At 45.3% G+C, this 18,349-nt stretch overlaps 1 protein-coding gene across 3 annotated transcripts in view; it reads left to right on the top strand.

Annotated features, from left to right (window-relative positions):
* The window catches only part of SNX30 (sorting nexin family member 30), a 168,555-nt gene that overhangs the window by 48,833 nt on the left and 101,373 nt on the right, over positions 1-18,349 (top strand). For all 3 annotated transcript variants that reach the window (XM_070430897.1, XM_070430899.1, XM_070430898.1), the window contains exons 5-7: positions 2,228-2,423; positions 4,226-4,425; positions 17,336-17,422. In XM_070430897.1, the coding sequence (XP_070286998.1) occupies positions 2,228-2,423; positions 4,226-4,425; positions 17,336-17,422 (483 nt within the window). The remainder of the gene's footprint in view (positions 1-2,227; positions 2,424-4,225; positions 4,426-17,335; positions 17,423-18,349) is intronic.

Below are 18,349 nucleotides of genomic sequence, written 5' to 3'. Positions count from 1 at the left end.
TCCTGTTCTCCAAGGTACAACTCACTGATTCACTCAAAATATAGGTCCAGCGGCCAGGCAGGCCCTCAAGCTTAGTCATTTTAATTACACAGAGAGGTAAAGGGGTGGTGGCGGGGGGAACTTGGGCCCTGGTGATGGGGAGTCTGTGTGAAGAATAAATAGAAAGGTGTGTGTGTGTGTGTGTGTGTGTGTGTATGTGTGTGTAATTTATCTGTGGGCCAGGTAGTATGCAATGATTTTTAAAAAATAGTTCTTTAATGTCTTAATCAAAATCAAAATTCATATGAGTGAGTAAGAGGAGTTGGTTTGTTTCAGAGACAAAGTCTAGCCCTAATCAGTGTTACTTGTTGAACTACATGCACTAAATGACCCAATATTTTCTTTTTAATTATGGTAAAATACATATAACATAAAATCGACTCTCTTAACCACTTGAAAATGTATAGTTCATTAATGTTAAGTATATTCACATTGTTGGACAGAACTTCTTCATCTTGCAGAACTGAAACACTGTACCCATTAAAGAACAACTCCCCATATTCCCATTCTTTCATCTCTCCAGCACTCCACCTTTTCTTTTAACACATCAGCAAAAACTTAGTCCTGTTCTTAAATTACCCACCTGCACGTTCTGCCACAGTGAATGCAGAAGCATCCTTCTCCTTGTGATGACATGATCTTATCCCAAACCAGAAGCGTCTTGAAGCAGCAGCCAGGAATGCTGGGAGTGGTAGGGGACACTCAGTATCAACTATGTTCAAATCTGTGTTTTCATCGTTGGCAGAATGGATGCAACAGTCAGAGAGGTACTATAAATAACTGTTCAGCATGTTAATGAACCTGGATAGCTGGCGTTGCCCTTTCAAAGCTCTACTCGAACTAGAGCGCATGCAGTTCAAGGAGCCCTTTTGGATCTAGCCTTACACCAAAAAACACTGTCTCTGGAAGCAATGCTGAGAATTCCAGAGCTTCCTTATGGTCTTGTGAAAGCCTGGTGCGTATGAGGATATTTTGGGGGGTCTAGAACGTCTGAAGTTAGAACAGGAAATGGATTCTTTAGAACATTCTCTCAGGCAGCCAGACTTTGAAAACAAGGAACGAAGTAGAGGATGGGGGCTGGAGGTGGTTTCTGCTGTTTTTAAGATGGGCAAGCCTTGGGTATAGTTTACATGCTGAAGGAATCGAAGTTGAAAATACAGACAGGGGAGGGGAAGGGAAGTTGGGGAGGGGAAGGGAAGTTGGGGTGGGGTGGATAAGAAAGGGTGGAATCAAGAGCAAAAGTGAAGGCCCTGACTGCATGAAGAAGGAAAAGGAAGTGAAATCAGGAGGAGTCTACACTTCAGCCACAGAGATCCAAGCTCCGATTGTGTGTCAAATGGCACAGCTGTGTTCACTGTGATTCCCTGTTCTCTGCCCTACCCCTACCTCAGACGGGGTCACCAGAAAGCAATGGTCCCTTATCTCCCTGTGGACATGCCTTTCTAGGACGAGGAATTAACATTCTGTTTGCACTGAGAGTGGACAGAAGGAACAGACACCTGCATCTTCTATCTTCTTGAACAGGCACCGTTCAAGTTAGGGACATAGAACAACCTAAGACACTGTCAGCTCCTCCTAGAGTTTAGCGATAGGAAGAAGCTTGTTTTACCTGGCAGACTAATGTGATTTTTAAACTGAGATACAATGGTTGTGTTGCTCACTGTATTTCCCATGTATGCCTTGACCAAGAAGCCCAGCATGCAATGTTTTGTTACAGCAGCTGCCCTTGCCCTGAGTTTTCTAGCCCTGGCTTTTCTGTCCCCATGTCTGGCTTCCCACCCTTTACTCTCTACTTATTTGGCTTTGGTTGAGCTATGAATAAATGAATGGAATGAATTTCAGTCCTTGAATTTTGGTTCTAAAGACAACTTAGGATATTTTGCAAGGGAGGAAGGGACTTTTTGTTTTTGGTCAAAGTTTTTTAAAAATGATGTTGGAAACACAGTGTTGTTTAAAGGAGAGCATGCTCAGGTAAGTGAACCTGATTAGAAAGGCAGGCCATGAGCTTGGTGGACGTGATGGCAAGGAGAGGGCACCTTTGTGTATGTGGTTAGGTCCTCTAACTCAGCTCCTTATTTTCCGAGTCCTCCCGTTTCCAAAAGCAACTGTCTGATGGAGTTGGTTACTGAGTCCTGGCCGTGTGAGTGATTGAGCCCTTCGAGTTTGTTCGTTCATCTGTCATCCTTAGGACCTGAATGCCTACAAGAAGCAAGGGATGGCGCTGCTGACCAGAGTGGGCGAGTCGGTCAAGCATGTCGCCGGAGGCTACAAGCTGAGGAGTCGGCCTCTGGAGTTTGCAGCCATCGGCGAATACTTAGACACTTTTGCACTCAAACTGGGAACCATAGATCGGATAGCCCAGCGGATCATCAAAGAAGAAATAGGTGAGCTCTTTGTTGCGAGTTTGACTGTGCCCAGGGACCACATTTGCAGAAATGTCAGTCGTGTGCTAAGCAGAATCAAATGCGGAAGCACTGGAGTGATGGAACGAGGCCACATTCTGCTTATAAAACTATAAGTAAATACAAGGAAGGGAAGAGGTAGTTGTGAGCAGAGTATAACCTTGTGCTTCCTTTGCCTTGCGTTTCAGCCTAGTGTTGGCTTTCCCCAGGGCAAACAACCACCTCTGAGTATCTAGGCTCTCTCACTTCCCTCTCTTAACTTTTGCTTTAGAAGTGGAGATACTGACTCAGTCTCCCTTCATTAATAAGAGTGATGGTTTAAAAACAAACTCGGGTATCTTTTCTGGCAGAAAGGTGGTTCAAAAGGACAAAAGACCTGGCAGGCATGGCTCAGTGGTTGAGCATCAATTTGTGAACCAGGAGGTCATGGTTCACTTCCCAGTCAGGCCACATGCCTGGGTTGCAGGCTTGATCCCCAATTTAGGGCATGCAAGAGGCAGCCAATCAACGATTCCCTCTCATAGTTGATGTTTCTATCTATTTCTCCCTCTCCCTTCCTCTTTGAAATAAAAAAAAGGACAAAAGGACAGTGTGGTGACCTGTGTTTGCTGAAGTTATGATCCTAACGAGCCCTGCTGCATTTCAAACCCGCTCTCCCTGGCCTGGGGAGTTGTGAGGCCTTTTTTTTTTTTTTTTTTTTTTTTTTTTTAATATTTTATTGATTTTTTACAGAGAGGAAGGGAGAGGGATAGAGAGTTAGAAACATCGATGAGAAACATTGATCAGCTGCCTCCTGCACACCCCCCACTGGGGATGTGCCCGAAACCAAGGTACATGCCCTTGACCAGAATCGAACCTGGGACCCTTCAGTCCGCAGGCCGATGCTCTATCCACTGAGCCAAACCAGTCAGGGAGTGAGACCTTTTTTTATTCATCCTGGCTGTTCTTCCACTTCCTCCCCACCCCTCTCGTGGCCACTTGCTTTTCTGTATCCCAGAATGTTGGGGCCTTTTGCCTTCTTGCACACATGTGAGCCAAACATACCTGAACAGTATTAATGAACATGCTGGCAGTGATATGAAGCACATTGGAAAGAATTCTCCAATAGTCGCCACCCATTGGTTGCTAAAAAAAAAAATGGCAGCGACATTTTATTGTCATGACAAGAATCCTGGTGACAGTGATGAGCCATATTTTCTTTGTGAGGGGAAATAACATTTTTCTTGGTTCCTGTGATTTAATTCTCCTTTACACACTGATGGCATCATGTGGGGCCTGCAGGGTTGGGAGTTAGCTGTAGGTACCGTCCACATCTAAGGACCAGAGGGTGGGATAACCCCTGAATGAAAGACTGAGTCTGCCTATGTAAGACCACATTTCCTGTATCAAATGTTTCCTAAAATTCCATTTTTCCATTGTGACTGATTTAAAAAAAATACCCCCACACACATCCCCTAAACCTATAGGAAACTCTGCCACCACTGTTAAAATACTGCTTCACTGTGTGGGTAGGAGAGTGGTTATTTTTTTAGGTATTTGATGGATGTAGTTTCTACCATTTACCCCCAGAAGGCAGTGTGGTCCTCATTACCTAGAAGCATGGCATTCTCATTATGGGGTGGAGCTGATTGTAGCATCAGCTTTTAGAAATTAAAAAATTGTTATAAGCAATGTTGTGTCCAAAGAGGAGCATGATCAGGTGAGTGAACACATCTTGGTTACTGAGTCCGTAATACCAGCGACTGCTGCCCAGCCAAGCTTATTGGTTCCTCTTCCCGCTTTAGAGTACCTTGTAGAGCTCAGAGAATATGGGCCCGTGTACTCCACGTGGAGCGCGCTAGAGGGGGAGCTGGCTGAACCCCTAGAGGGCGTGTCAGCGTGCATCGGCAACTGCTCCACAGCCTTGGAAGAGCTGACAGATGACATGACAGAAGACTTTCTGCCTGTGCTCAGGGAATATATTTTATACTCTGACTCCATGAAGGTAAGCTGACTCCCTTCTTATGCACTTAGGCGCTTTTTCTGTTATAATTATTATCAAAAAAATCAATTGATTATTGCCTATTTGCAGGTGGTACAGGTTTCCTTTATCCTGGGTGGGCAGGATCAGACATGTGGATGGACATCATGGACATATAAATAGAACACATGGTGAACCAAGTATGTGAATTATGTGAAAAAACTAGTTTGGAAGAAATTCTTTAATTAGTGTTCACTGAGAGTTCAAGGGGGTATAAAGTCTTCTAAACAAGAACAGGATGCTGTGGAAAAGGAAAAATTGGATAATTAGAGTTCTCGGAAGTTAAAAAATGGTTGCTGAAATAAAATTGAAAAGTTGGAAGATAAGGATGAAGAAATCTTGGAAAGTAAAACAAAGTTGTTGAAAAGTAGAATAAAAATGCAAAAATACTAAAAATGTGAAAGAATGGTCAGAAGGATTAATCTTAGAGTTTCAGCATATCTGACTGATAAGAGTTTATGATTGAGAGAGAACAGCAAAAATTGAGGGAAGGAAATTATGAAAGAAATAATTCAAGACAATCTCCCAAAGCTGAAGGACATGGGTTTTTAGATTAAAAGGACATCTTAATTGCCCAGCAAAAGGAATGAACAGAGAACCAACCCAAAGCATATACTTGTGATATTTTAGAAAAAAGTCATAAAGATGAAATTCAGGATCAAATGCTTTAATGCCCGCACGAGAAAGGGCCCCAGCCTGTACCTAGGCTGTTTGGAGAGCAAGTATGTTTGTACTTAATATACGTTTGTACTTGAAGCAAGATTTTAAATTCTCATTGAGCAAGGATTTATCTGACATCTTTATCAAAATACTTTTACACAGTGAGACATAAGAAGCTTGCTTGAATAATTGAAGTTATACATCAAAGAAACACTTGTTTGCTCTTTTTTTTTCACCCACTGTGTGACACTTATGTATTGTTTCTTGTTCACTGGAGAAACATTAATTGGGTTAATCAAGCAGCGATTTTCAATTGCTGTACCATGTGCCGCAAGAATTTTTAAAATATGCAATACCTGACTATTTAGTCAGGGGCAATGACCTTTTCCTTTATATTGTTCAATTAAAAATATTGACAACAGGCAACACAATAGCCATCTAATATGAATGAATCAACATTACACCTATTTTTTTTTTTGTCAGACTAGCAAAAAATAAATTTTTTGGTGTGCTGCAGAATTTTAGTAATTAGTGTAGTGTGACATGAGATGAAAAAGGTTGAAATTCGCTGGTCTACAGTGTTGTCTGGGGAAAGGCATGTGGAGGAAGTGTTGACTGGCAGCCTCTGAAATCCTGTCTGCCCCACGGTGAGCTGAGCTAAGTCCATTTAGAAAGAAAGAAGGCCTCCTGCTCCCCATCTTTTCAACAGGAAAGTATCTGCAGAGTGGTCTGGGCAAAGCCAAGATTGCATGTAGGGTTGTCAGAGTCCGTGTGGCCAAGACTAAAGACCTCAGGAGAGTTAGGTGTCTTAAGTGGCTCCCTGGCCTTTTGACTTTACTGCTTTTTAAGAATTCTTATCTACACTTTCTTTTTCTAAGAGTGACATACAATTTTACTTCCAAAATAACGTTCTGATTTTTAAGGTATACGTGGGACAGACTTTGTTATTCAGCATGAAAACTAAACTTGGAATACAGGGCTTGTGAAGGACTGGTGTGAAAACTGTTCTATATCTATCTATATAAAAGGCAGATATGCAAAGTGTCCCCTCAGGAGTTCGACTGGGAGACTGGGAGTTCGATCGCTCGCTATGACGTGCACTGACCACCAGGGGGCAGTGCGGAACATGGCAGGCAACCAGTGACAGCAGGGCACTGAGGGAGTGAGGGAAGGAGGAGGCGGGGAACCTGCTGGGCCCTGATCGCCGGCAAAGCCTAGGGACCCTACCCATGCACAAATTTTGTGCACTGGGCTTCTAGACTGACGTTTGTCAGTCTGCAATGGCCTAGAGTGAACCAAAGTGAATATTTGTCCTCATGATTTGGAGTCAGGCCTGTGCCTAGGAATGGGAAGTAGCTAGCTGAGTGTCAGTGGAGCCCACATGGAGAAAATGCTGGCATTCACTGAAGCTTTTTCCTAATGGGGCTGAGACTGGGCTTCTTCTCTGAGGTCGAAAAGGCCTTTGGGAATCATCTCCTCTAACTTATTTCATAGATGAAGAGACAGGGCCCAATGGGTAAATCTTTTCTCTGTCCCATGGCCACCATTCTAACAACCAGTGGCCTTGAGTCTGTGTCTTTACATCAACTAAGAAGGAAACCAGATCAGCTCGCTTTTCAAGGCCGAGTTTCAGTTGTCTCTCCTTGAGCTCTGGTATGTTTAGGGACATTCTGTTCCCTTTGGAGGTAGAGAGAAAGCACACAAAAAGGAGGGTTGCTGTCAGGCCCTGTGGAACAGGTGCACAATGTGCAGTGAACAATGGGGACATCTTGTACTAGAGAGATGGTTGAAAACGAGTATTCCAAGGATGCTGTGAAGCGGGAGTGAACAGTGCCCGAGAAGGAGGGATAACAACGTTACCATGGTGCCCAGGACTCAAGTTAAATGCCCTGTAGACATTTGCAGGTGAGTCCTGAGAGGGAATTTCACATTCTATACATGGTGCGTGTGTAAAATGTAATTAAGTTAGTGATGGGCTAGGAGAGAATATCTTAGAGTTTTTACCAAATTTCTGTCAATGCTTTTTAAATATTGGTGTCATTATGACCAGGCCAGGAGCTGGAGAAGCTTTACTTAAGAAGGTTAGGGCAAGGCCATCTTGTTTCCCACACTGTCTAGTTCATAGAAGGTGGTCAGCAAATATTTAATTGAATTTGACAGTGTGGTGAAGTTGAAATATTTACAGATATACAGGGTGGGGCAAAAGTAGGCTTACAGTTGTGAGTACATGAAACAGAATTTATTCTTGTATTGTTATCCATTAATTATTGTTTTATTTTCCATGGGAACTATAAACCTACTTTTGCCCCACCCTGTATAACTATAGTACGTCATGTAACTTGTTATTTTTAAGAGATAGGTGTATGTACAAGTCCAAGAGCATGCTTATCTCAGAGGTGTGGGTGAATGACTAGGGTGAGATGAGAGAAGAGTGGGTGGCAGGGAAAGCCACACAGAGGAAGAGGCTTCAGTTGGAGACTCAAATGACATGTAGGATTGAGCATTTTAGGCAGAAGGAATAGGCAGTGCAAAAGTTCTAAAGCAGAAATGAGCTTCGTGTCCTTGCAGGTCAGAGAGGCCAGTGTGAGTAAAGCCCAATGAGCAAGGGAGGAAGTGGGAGGGGGCAAGATAGGGGCCAGGGCATATAGTAGAATTTGTATCTTTAAAGGCCATGGTTGGTAAGAGTCAGGATTTTATTATCCTATATAATAAAAGGCTAATATGCAAATTGACCAAATGGCAAAACAACCAGTCGCTATGACGTGCACTGACCACCAGGGGGCAGACACTCAATGCAGGAGCTGCCCCCTGGTGGTCAGTGTGCTCCCACAGGGGGAGCGCTGCTCAGCCAGAAGCCGAGCTCACGGCTGGCAAGTGCATTGGCAATGGCGGGAACCTCTCCCGCCTCCGCAGCAGCGCTAAGGACCCCTCGGGGGTTCCAGACTGTGAGAGGGCTCAGGCTGGGCTGAGGGACCCCCCACCCCCACCTCCAGTGCACGAATGTCATGCACCGGACCTCTAGTTAGGAATAAAAGGGAAGCTATCTGGTTTTATGAAGGGGATGACAGTATATAGTTCTTCCTTTAAGAAGACAACTAGTGCTGCAGTATGGAGAATGGGTTTTAGAAAGAGGGAGTGGAGGTAGGGACCATTTAGAAGACTGTCACAGGTAGCCAAGTGGCAGATAACCGAGGTGTCAGAGCTTACACTAAACGGTGATGGGGAAGTGGGTGGATTTGGGATATATTTTGGATGAGGTGGCCAGGTAGACCTGCTGTTGTATTAATGTGAAGTAAGAAAGTCAGGAATTGCCCTGGCTGGATAGCTCAGTTGGTTAGACCATTGTCCTGATACACCAAGGTTGTGGGTTCGATCTCTGGGCAGGCTGCATTCAAGAAGCAACCAATGAATGCATAAATATGTGGAACAACAAATCGATGTGTTTCTCTCTCTCCCTCTCTCCCTCTTCCCCTTTCCCCCCTCTCATTCTTTCCTTTCCCTTCTCTTTCTAAAATCAACAAAAAGAAAGAAAGAGAGAAAGAGAGAAAGAAAGAAAGAAAGGAAGAAAGGAAGAAAGGAAGAAAGGAATTGAGAATGACTCCTGGGTTTTGACTTCAGCAACTGGGTGGACAGTGGTACTGTTTATTGAGCAGGACAAGTCTGGGAGAAATGGATTGTGAAGTTGGGGATCAAGTTGTTTTGGCCAGGTTGAATTAAAAAATGCCTATTAGTCATTAACGTAGTGATGTCAGAGTGGGAGTAGAAATGTGGGAGTCATTTGTACATAGATGGCATTTAAATCTGTGAGAGTTGGGAAGATCATCTAGGGATGAGATTGAGGTTAACAGTCTAACCTGTGCCCTGAGGCATGACAATAATTAGGAGGAGGAAGAGTAGCAAATGAGCCTGAGAAGGACTGGTCAGTGTAGTAGGAGGAAAAAAAGTGGAGGATTACCTCTGTAAAGCCAAATGTTTTTAGGAGAAGGACCTTGATAAACAGCAACCATTGGACTTAATCATATGGACGTCATCAGTGATCGTGATTAGAGGTCTCATGTGGATACATAAATTTGGGTTTAAAGACAGAATTCATCTTTGAGTTAGAGAATTGTAAGATGATTTTTTCAGCCAGCCGCCTTTCCCCTCAGGGGCCACAAGGTGGAGCTAACAAGTCAAGTAATGAGTTGATGCTTAGGTCAGTGATTTTCACTGGGTGTGCTGCAAAAATTTGTAAAGCATGCAATATCTGACTATTTAGTCAGGGGCACTGACCTCTTTTCCCTTAGACTGTCAAATTAAAAAATGACAACAGACAACACAATAATAGTTGTCCAGTGTGATTGAATCAAAATTATACCTATTTTTGGTGTGCTGCAGAATTTTAGTAATTAGTTTATGTGTGCCATGAAGTGAAAAAGGTTGAAAATTGCTGCTTTAGGTTGACCAGTTCTGGTGCTTTTCAAAAACTCAAGAGATTTCCTGGAAGATTGAGTCGGGAGAGAAAAACTCTCCTTCCTAAACAAAAGTGATTATAGATTGAAGCCCTAATTTCTTGAAAATATGAAAAAGTGGGATATAGAAATGTACGTGATCTCAAATGTTTTTTAAAAATTAGAAAGTGTAATATTAAAACTGTGAGATTCCTAGTGATAGCAGATGGAATACATTTTTAATCTTATTAATGAAATTGCACAAAAATGACACCAGAATGATTTTTTAAAAAAATATACATATTTAGGCAGATGGGAGTGGGGGGTAGAGCGGTTCCGGAACAGGGGACGGGTGGAGGCGCTGGGACCAGGGGTGTTGCGAGCGATTCCGGCAGAATGGTTAATGCTGAGTCCTCTGGGTCCGTCGGGGGGCGAGTCGGCCACGGGTCGCTGATCTGGAACCTGTGGAGCGGAAGCTTTCGGGTCTGTTAGCGAGGAGAATTTGGGTGGGAGAGCAGGTCAGGCAGAGCTGGGGGCGAGAGCGGAAGTACTAAAAGGCCTGAACATAAGGGATTTCAGGCTATTTACCTGTTTGTTGGCAAAAATGGGTTAGGTCAGTTAAGATTCCGAAATCGAAAGTGCCGTCCCGGGGCCAGACGGAGCCATTGTCCAGAGCGTAGCGAGGCCATATTTTGGTGGATAATCGGATGAGGCGTCGCTTTCTCTGTTCCGGCTGATCATACCCTAATTCGCGCCAATTGGAGAGAACGCACCCTAAGGGTGTTTTGGAGCCCGGATTGGAGGAATTGCTGCCCATACTGATTCAGGTCCCGGTCGGAGAGGTCTCTCAAGCAGGCGTCCCGATTGGGAGAGAACTCCGAATACAGAGACAGGGGGCAGGCCGTCTCGGGGGCGTCCCCACCGGAGAGGCAAGTCCGGGGAAGATATCCCTGGGATATCTTACAGGAGGGCTCCCTGGCGCGGCCCGACTACAGACAGGGGTCCCTAGGAATGCTGAATAGAACGGGCGCAGATCGGTTTGGAGGCCGGCTGGTCCGATCAGGGGGGTCCTGGCCAAAAGGCATCTAGACCTCCCGGGTTTTTCGGCACCAAGATGTAATTTTTAATCTGAGATGTGAGATTTAATCCGACCGAAGCCAATAAATTGACCAAGACAAGCAGGGTAAGAGCGAAAGATCGAGTTTATTGAAAGCTCTCGGGTGAGGTCCCGCGGTCTGGGGGCACAGGCCGGGGGGAGTCACACCCGCCTATGCCTGGCAGAGATTTTTTATGCTGCTGTTGGACCAGTCAGGTTTATCTGAGGTAGCTTGTGGCGGGTGATTTATGAGCGGGAAGTTTGTACAGCTGCACCCTGGCCATCCTGAGAAGTCTCCGGGGGTCATTTATTGTCCATCAGGAAGTTAGCACAGCAGGATGTGAGCACAACTGTGGCTCGGTCGTTCCGGTGGGTCCCAGGGTGGCCACTATTGTCTAGCAGGAAGTTGGCACAACTGTGGCTTGGTCATTCTGGGTTGTTTGTCCAACTCAGCGGGTGGGATCGGGAAAGTTACTGTTTTCCCAGCCCCAGACCTTACATCTCCCTCTCCCTTTCTCTCTGAAATAAAAAAATGTATATATATTTTTAAAAAATAAAAAATAAATAAAAAATTAAGAATATACATATTTATTGATTTCAGAGAGGAAGGGAGAGGGGAAGAGTGATAGAAACATCAATGATGAGAGAGAATCATTGATTGGCTGCCTCCTGCACGTCCTCTACTGGAGATCAAGCCTGCAACCCAGGCACGTGCCCTTGACTGGAATTGAACCTGGGACCCTTCAGTCCGCAGGCTGACGCTCTATCCACTGAGCCAAACCAGCTAGGGCCAGAATGATTTTTTTAAAAAAGCCTTACACCTGTAAAGACAAAGAGTGATAGAAGGGGAGGCAACATCAGTACAATTGGGGACTAGAAAGCAAATGTAGAGGTGAGGAGGGACTTAGGCAACCCAAACCAGCTGCCTTCGGAGCTCCCTGTGGTCAAACTAAGAAGCCACCAAGTCTACACCGTGGAACTTTTCAGAAAGGCCAAGAATTGGGAGCACCAAGAACCTCTGGGACTAACAGAAAGGTGGAGCTGACTAGAAGAATGTTAGGAGCCCAGAAGAAGTTAGAGCTTCTGATTCTTTTCTCACGCCTCACACCCAAGCCACAGGCCCTTCCCCATATGGCAGAACTGGAGGTAAATTCTCTGGAGGGGGTAAAATAGAGAGTCTGTGGACACCAGGCACAATTGAGGGTAGGGACAAAAGTCCTAAAATCAGGATGTTAAGTAAAAGGTTACTGAATGTTGAGACTTTGGCTCTCGGCCTTATACCTTCCCTGCAAGGATTAGAATATCTGGACAGGCCACTAGAAGAGACTGGGAGATACTGACATTGGAGGGGAGGGGCAGATCCTCAACAGAATGACCCAGCAGAGTCCCTACAGAGAACTGTCAGCAAGCCCTGGATGTGCAGAGAGCTTTCAATCAGGTTTTCAGTGTTTCCATCTCAGCTTGTTAGACAGACAAAAGCCACCAACTATTTAAGAGAAGATTCTAATAAGAATATCAGGTAAAAACAAAGAAGAAAAAGCATATTGAGTGAAACATCATTGAGGGAGAGGAAAATTTCCAGGAAAAAAAAATCATTAATATCTTCAAAAAGAAAAGAGAGATCTTAGCCATAAATCAAGAATTTTTAAAACCCAGAGAACAAAGAGCACATGGAAATTAAGATCATTATAGAAATGAAAAAAAAAATCAATAGAAGAGTTAGAAGAAAAAATTAAGGAAATCACATATAAAGTGAAACGAAAAAACAGATCGAGGGTTGGAGAGAAAATATATGAAAACGAGAGGACTACACTATAAAATTCAACATCTGAATAACTAACAGAAGTGCCAAAAAAAGAAAAAGGACATTGGAGAGCATCAAAGAAGTCATTCAAGATAAGAGACGAGAAGTGAAGACATAATGTGCTAATGCTTGTGCCTGAAAGATGAGATTTAGGGATGCTTCCCCTGACCCCCTTCTACATTTTTCTTTAATTTCCAAATTTTCTGTAACAACTATCTTTTAAAATTAGGAGGAATGTATGGTTCCAATATTACCAACTTTGTCCTAGAACATTGAACTCACTGGTGATCCTGTTTTCAATAGAATAAATGTGTAAAAGGAGCATGTTGAAAGGGGCAACTTAAATTTAATCATCCTATATAATAAAAGCCTAATATGCAAATTGTCCCCTCAACTGGGAGTTTGACCAGAGGGCAGGGCCGGCCGGCCAGCCACAGGAAGGGACGCCCTGGTTGGCAGCCGGCAGCCGCTAGGGACCCTGCCCGTGCACGAATTTCATGCACTGTGCCTCTAGTTTAATCATAAATGACGTTACCAGTACCAAGTCAGACTCATTTTCCTGCCTGTAGGAAAATGCTCTCCTAGAGAGCCACCCAGAAACAGGCTACAGGGCTGTGTTCGGTATTTGATTTTTATTAGCACTTGAGCTTCTTTCTTTCATACTAAACACTCATTTTACATGAATTCCTCTGGGGTCTTTTGGGCTGTCAGCCCCTGACCAGAGAATGAACCATTCTGTTCTTAATTCTCTACGCATGGCCAAGCTGTCCCTGCTGCTTCATATACTTTCTCACCCTGCATCTGAATATTTTGGAGCTTAAAAACCTTCTGGACTTGGGAAGGTTGGTTTTTTGTTCTTTTTTTTTTTTTTTTTAATAGCTGCTCACCTATTGTATTGGGGCTAGTTTTGGACTGGCTCTTTCTCCCCCTACAAGTTTGTGAGCCCACAACTGCCCCAGAGGAAGGTATGAGCATGAGCACTGGGGGTGGAGAGGGGAGTGTTGAGCTTTCCTGTTGATACTAACCACTGTGGCACTTTCTTGGAAAAAATCCAGTGGAGATGTTGAAAGCCAAACCACAGAAGGTATCTGTAATCCAACTCCCAGACACTTTTGTCATTGTAGTATAATGACTGTTATTAGTTTCTGGATAAAACACTTGGATGACAAGTATTATGTTTCCATTGCTTAACTTTTATTATAGAAAAATTCAAACATGTTCAAAGTAGAGTGAAAATATAACAATTCCCCATTGTACCATCAGCCAGCTCCAGCAGCTGTCCACTCATGGTCCATCTTGTTCTAGCTCTGCTCCCACCCCCTCCCAGCTCCCACCCCTGTATTGTTTTAAACAAAATCCCAGATATCATGTTATTTCATACAAAAACATTTAGTACATACCTCTAAAATATGAGCATTGTTTTGAAAAAGAAAGAACCATGTCATCATCACACCTAAAGAAATTTCTTTTTTTTATTCTCCTCAAATATCCAGTTAGCGTTCAGTTTCCTCAGTTGTCTCAGATGCTGTTTTTATATATTTTTTCCAAATTGGGATCCAAATAAAATTCATACATTTTTCAAATATTTTCAAAATCCCTCCCCATCTATTTATTTTTCCTTGCAATTTATTTGTTAAAGAAACGGAGTCATTTTCCCTCTCTGTATTTGAAAATAAGGTAGTGAAATTCCATATTACTGGGAACACTTTGAAATCACGATGAGCTGCTCCACATTAAAGAAAAAAACAAGGTTAAAAAAATATATAGGGTTCAAGAGGGATTGATTCCACGTTGTGAATTAAAAGTTACGTTGTCCCCGAGGCCCTCCCTGGCCACCCTGTGAACAATCCTGTCATCTTACAAACCCTGTGCACTTTACACCCCCCTCTCCTCTTCCACTTTCCCCCCGACACCTGGCACTGCCTCATGGGCTCTGTATGATTATATTTTACTTGTGTACTGTCCACCTACCCTCTATGTAAGCTCCATGAAGGAGAGGGTTTTGTGGTTCTGTTCTCTGCTGCATCCCCAGCACCTGGGAGGTGAATGAGGAAGCATTGAGGTAGCACAAAAACAGGGTGCGGATGGCTGTGGAGAGGAGGTGCCGGGGAAAGTTTCTCCACACGCGCACGCCACCGCTCTGGTTTCTGGTGTCACTAGATGCAGAGATCCCTGTGAAGTTCTGTGGGAAGCTCAGAGGATGAGTACCTTTTGCTGTCACTCAGTGATGGGGACACCTCTCTGCCAATGCCACCTGGGTCTCTTGTCCCTTTCACCCCACTGCAGGGTGAGGCCTGAGCTGCCACAGGCTGGTTGACCAGTGTGGTCAACAGAGCCAGTGTTTGGGTGGGAGACCAGTCCTTTCAGACCATCACCACCAGTCTGAACAGGGGTGGTGGTTGTACACCGATTCTCTTGCTTCAAAACGTGTTTCCCCACCTTTCTTGTGATTGGCCTGCAGTCAGACTGGGAAACCCTGGGTGAGTCAGCACTACGGTATTAACCAGTGGCTGCCTCAGCCGGTCCCTCCACTGGACCTTCGCCTTCTCCATAGAAAATGGGACAGTACCCTTTCAGCCCGGCAGGGTGGTTGCGGCTTTCATTGTTGTGAGTTTTTCCTGCTGCCCAGTGATGTGTGTTTGTGTGTGGGGGGCGGGGGTATCAGCCTGCAGAAGGCAGCGCTCTGGCCTCGGGAGAAGCAAGGGTGACAGTGACTGAGCAGACCGAGGGCAGCGAAGGCCCGAGCTACGCGGGGAGGGAGTGTGGCTGAATCTTGAGGCCCTCGCCTCTTGTGGGGCAGGGCAAGGAGAAACGCTGGGGCTGTTCTCTCACCATCCCTCCCCTTCTTGCCACACTGACCGAGGATGTGTTACAGGGGCCACTCATCCGCATTCCCATCCCTGGACTGGATATGTATGCTTTTCCCATAAGGTGTGAGGCACCCCATGAAGGCAGGCTGTGGCAATGGTCAGCATCCCAGCGCCCCTCCCTGGCTGTCTCATTGCCCCTGGGGACCACATGTGTGTCTCCAAGGACAGCATCCTGCTTATATCTCTGGGATGGAGACTGTGATTTTTATTGCTGCTGGTACCAGACTAGTGCATTTAGGAAGTTTTCTGGGCTCTATGAAGTCCAGAAAGGACCTCTGATTGTTTTGTTTTGTGGTTCTCTAGTCTTATGCAGCCAATCGCTATAGGTGACTAAGTTTAAATTCAAATCGGATACAATTAAATAAAAGTTAAATCCAGTTCCTCAATCATACGAGCCATATTTTAAGAGCTCAGTCAGCACATGAGGCTGGTGACTACTGTGTTACATTATAGAACATGCCCTTTGCAGTGGAACATTCTAGAAGGCAGTGCTGGAAATCTCTCTGTCCAAGGTTGACGACTGTGGGGAGGGAACTCCCGAGAACATAGGAGAAAGATGAGTGGCAAACAATGGAAAATAAGCCATTGCAGGTTTGACCTCATGTTCTCTTCTCACGGTAAAACACATCTCTAATAAACTCTTACTTCGGGGGAAGACTTAAGGTTCCAGGTGTTGAATTTCCATTCCAAGGCTGTCCCCAGAGTGCTCTCAGCCATGGAGTCACCACCTTTCAGCATGTTGTCAGGGACACAAGCTGCTCCTCCAACCCCCAGCTTAGCCAAGAAACGGCTCCTTCCTGCCCGACCTCGCACTCTGCTGGAACGTCCCCACACTGTGGAGAAGTGAAAGATCGGGAGCTTTTATAGCAACGTGACTTTGGAATTAGTGGGAAAGGACATTCTTACCACTGTTAGTTTGCCATTGTAATTCTATGAAAAGGAGAAAAGAGAAACCCTTGGATGAAACAGATGCTTCCCTAGAATGTCAACTGCATGCTTTTCTGGTCTGCCTGTTGGTGTCTCAGTCGAAGAGCCAGGCCTCCGTGATCTAGGGAGACGCGCTCATGGGTGAGCGTCTCCTTCAATTTTGCATCCTGAGCACCTGGTTTGTCACTGTAGCTCCGTCCTGCTGCCTCTCTTTGGGCCCATTTACCACTCACTCTGGCAGGCTCGCTGTCAGACATCCTGGACTTGCACACAGCTCATGGAGCACCTGCAGCCTCACACTGTGCCTGCACCTCTCCCCCCTCCGGAACCCCTCAGGTAGGGACTGGACCTCTTGGCTCTTTGAATACCAGGCCTAGCATGGAAGACATGTAAATGGCTAATGGATCAGTGAGCAAATCAGTCTGCCAGGGATCAACTCTCTTGGCTTGGACTTTTCCATGAACAGTTCAGAAAACCTCGTATGTTGTCACCTGCCAAGCTCCACATTTCTGCACAGCGCCATTCTCTCAGCCGAGAGTCCTCATCACCATGGCGATGGATGGGCACTGGTCACCCCGCCTGCCCTTCCCCGGAATCCTGTCACTTTCAGAGGCGGGCCGAGTGATCTCACTAGAAAGCTGTCTCAGAATGGTTCTCCTTCTCTCCTTAAAGTGGAAAATCAGTTTGAAAATTATGGATAAGACTGTATTTTATTCAAATATAGTAAAAAATGTTTCTATACATTGTTATTGTTTCCTCCTGGAATTGGTTTGGGGATAAGTCTTTAATCTCTCTCTCACCTAAGCTCATGGTTTAGGAGGCCTTTTGTACCAGCTTTCCCTCTCTCTTCCCCAGTTGGAAAATGTTTGCATGAATTACTACTAGTAAACAAGTTTACAACAACAACAAAAACTGCCTCCTCCAGAGTCCATGCCACATGTCACGCACAGCCAAGCTGTCCTAGGAGCACGTGGCTGGGCCTGGGCGCCATGGTTTGGGAGGAATGGGGGTGAAGACACAGTCCCTGGGGCTTGGAGGCCCCGTTGTGAACTCTGTGTGACATGCTTCCCCTTTCTGCCTCCCACAGAGCGTGTTGAAGAAGAGGGACCAAGTGCAAGCGGAGTACGAAGCCAAACTGGAAGCCGTGGCTCTGAGAAAGGAGGACCGCCCCAAGGTCAGGGAGCCCCCGGGGAGGGCGGGCTGCTCGGGCTGCACCCTGAAATCCCCGCTGGAGCCCAGTGAATCCTGTCCCTACATGGGGACCACGGAGGTGCTCAGTGCCAGCTGGGCTGTGCTGCTGCCATTCCCTCTTTTGCTGTCTTTCGGCCTTATTTCTGGGTGCTCCTCATGTGTCCTGGCGCTTGAGTTTTCTGATTTTTCCTGGGATTGATTTTTCTAACCACGGCCAGTTCCTCTCTCTCTGAATGGGATTGAGGAGAAGGGGGAAGAACAGTCTAGATCAGGATTCTCAATCCATGACGGGAAGGTATCGAAGCTGAGAGGAGGTGCTGTGATTTGTGTTGGACGCTCGGGATGAGTGTGTCACACTAGTGTGGAGAGTTGCACGTGGAGCAAGCTGCACACTGGTTATGCGCAGTAGCACTACCGCGTGGTTGGATTGCGGGGAAAAGCCAACAGAAAGTGCTCCTTCAGCACACAGTTTGAGAAGCACTGATCTAGTCTCCGATGCCGTCCAGCTCCAGGGCGCAGGGTCTAGGTCAGTGATGGCGAACCTATGACACGCGTGTCAGAGGTGACACGCGAACTCATTTTTTTGGGTTGATTTTTCTTTGTTAAATGGCATTTAAATATATAAAATAAATATCAAAAATATAAGTCTTTGTTTTACTATGGTTGCAAATATCAAAAAATTTCTATATGTGCCACGGCACCAGAGTTAAGTGAGGGTTTTTCAAAATGCTGACACGCCGAGCTCAAAAGGTTCGCCATCACTGGTCTAGATGGAGGCTCACAACTGTTGTACCACCCCCATTTATTGTCTCTCTCTCCCGCCACCAGCCAGGATTCAAAACGAGAGCAATAACAGCTAATAAGCAAGTGCTTACAGTGTGCTTAGCACTTTATATTTGTATTGTCTCAT

This window comes from Myotis yumanensis, unplaced genomic scaffold (assembly GCF_028538775.1).
Source record: "Myotis yumanensis isolate MYYU_CA2020_CCGP unplaced genomic scaffold, mMyoYum1.0.hap1 SCAF_12, whole genome shotgun sequence".
Taxonomy (NCBI): Eukaryota; Metazoa; Chordata; class Mammalia; order Chiroptera; family Vespertilionidae; genus Myotis; species Myotis yumanensis.
The sequence above is the reverse complement of the archived record's forward strand: the minus strand, read 5'-3'. Positions and strand labels throughout refer to the sequence as shown.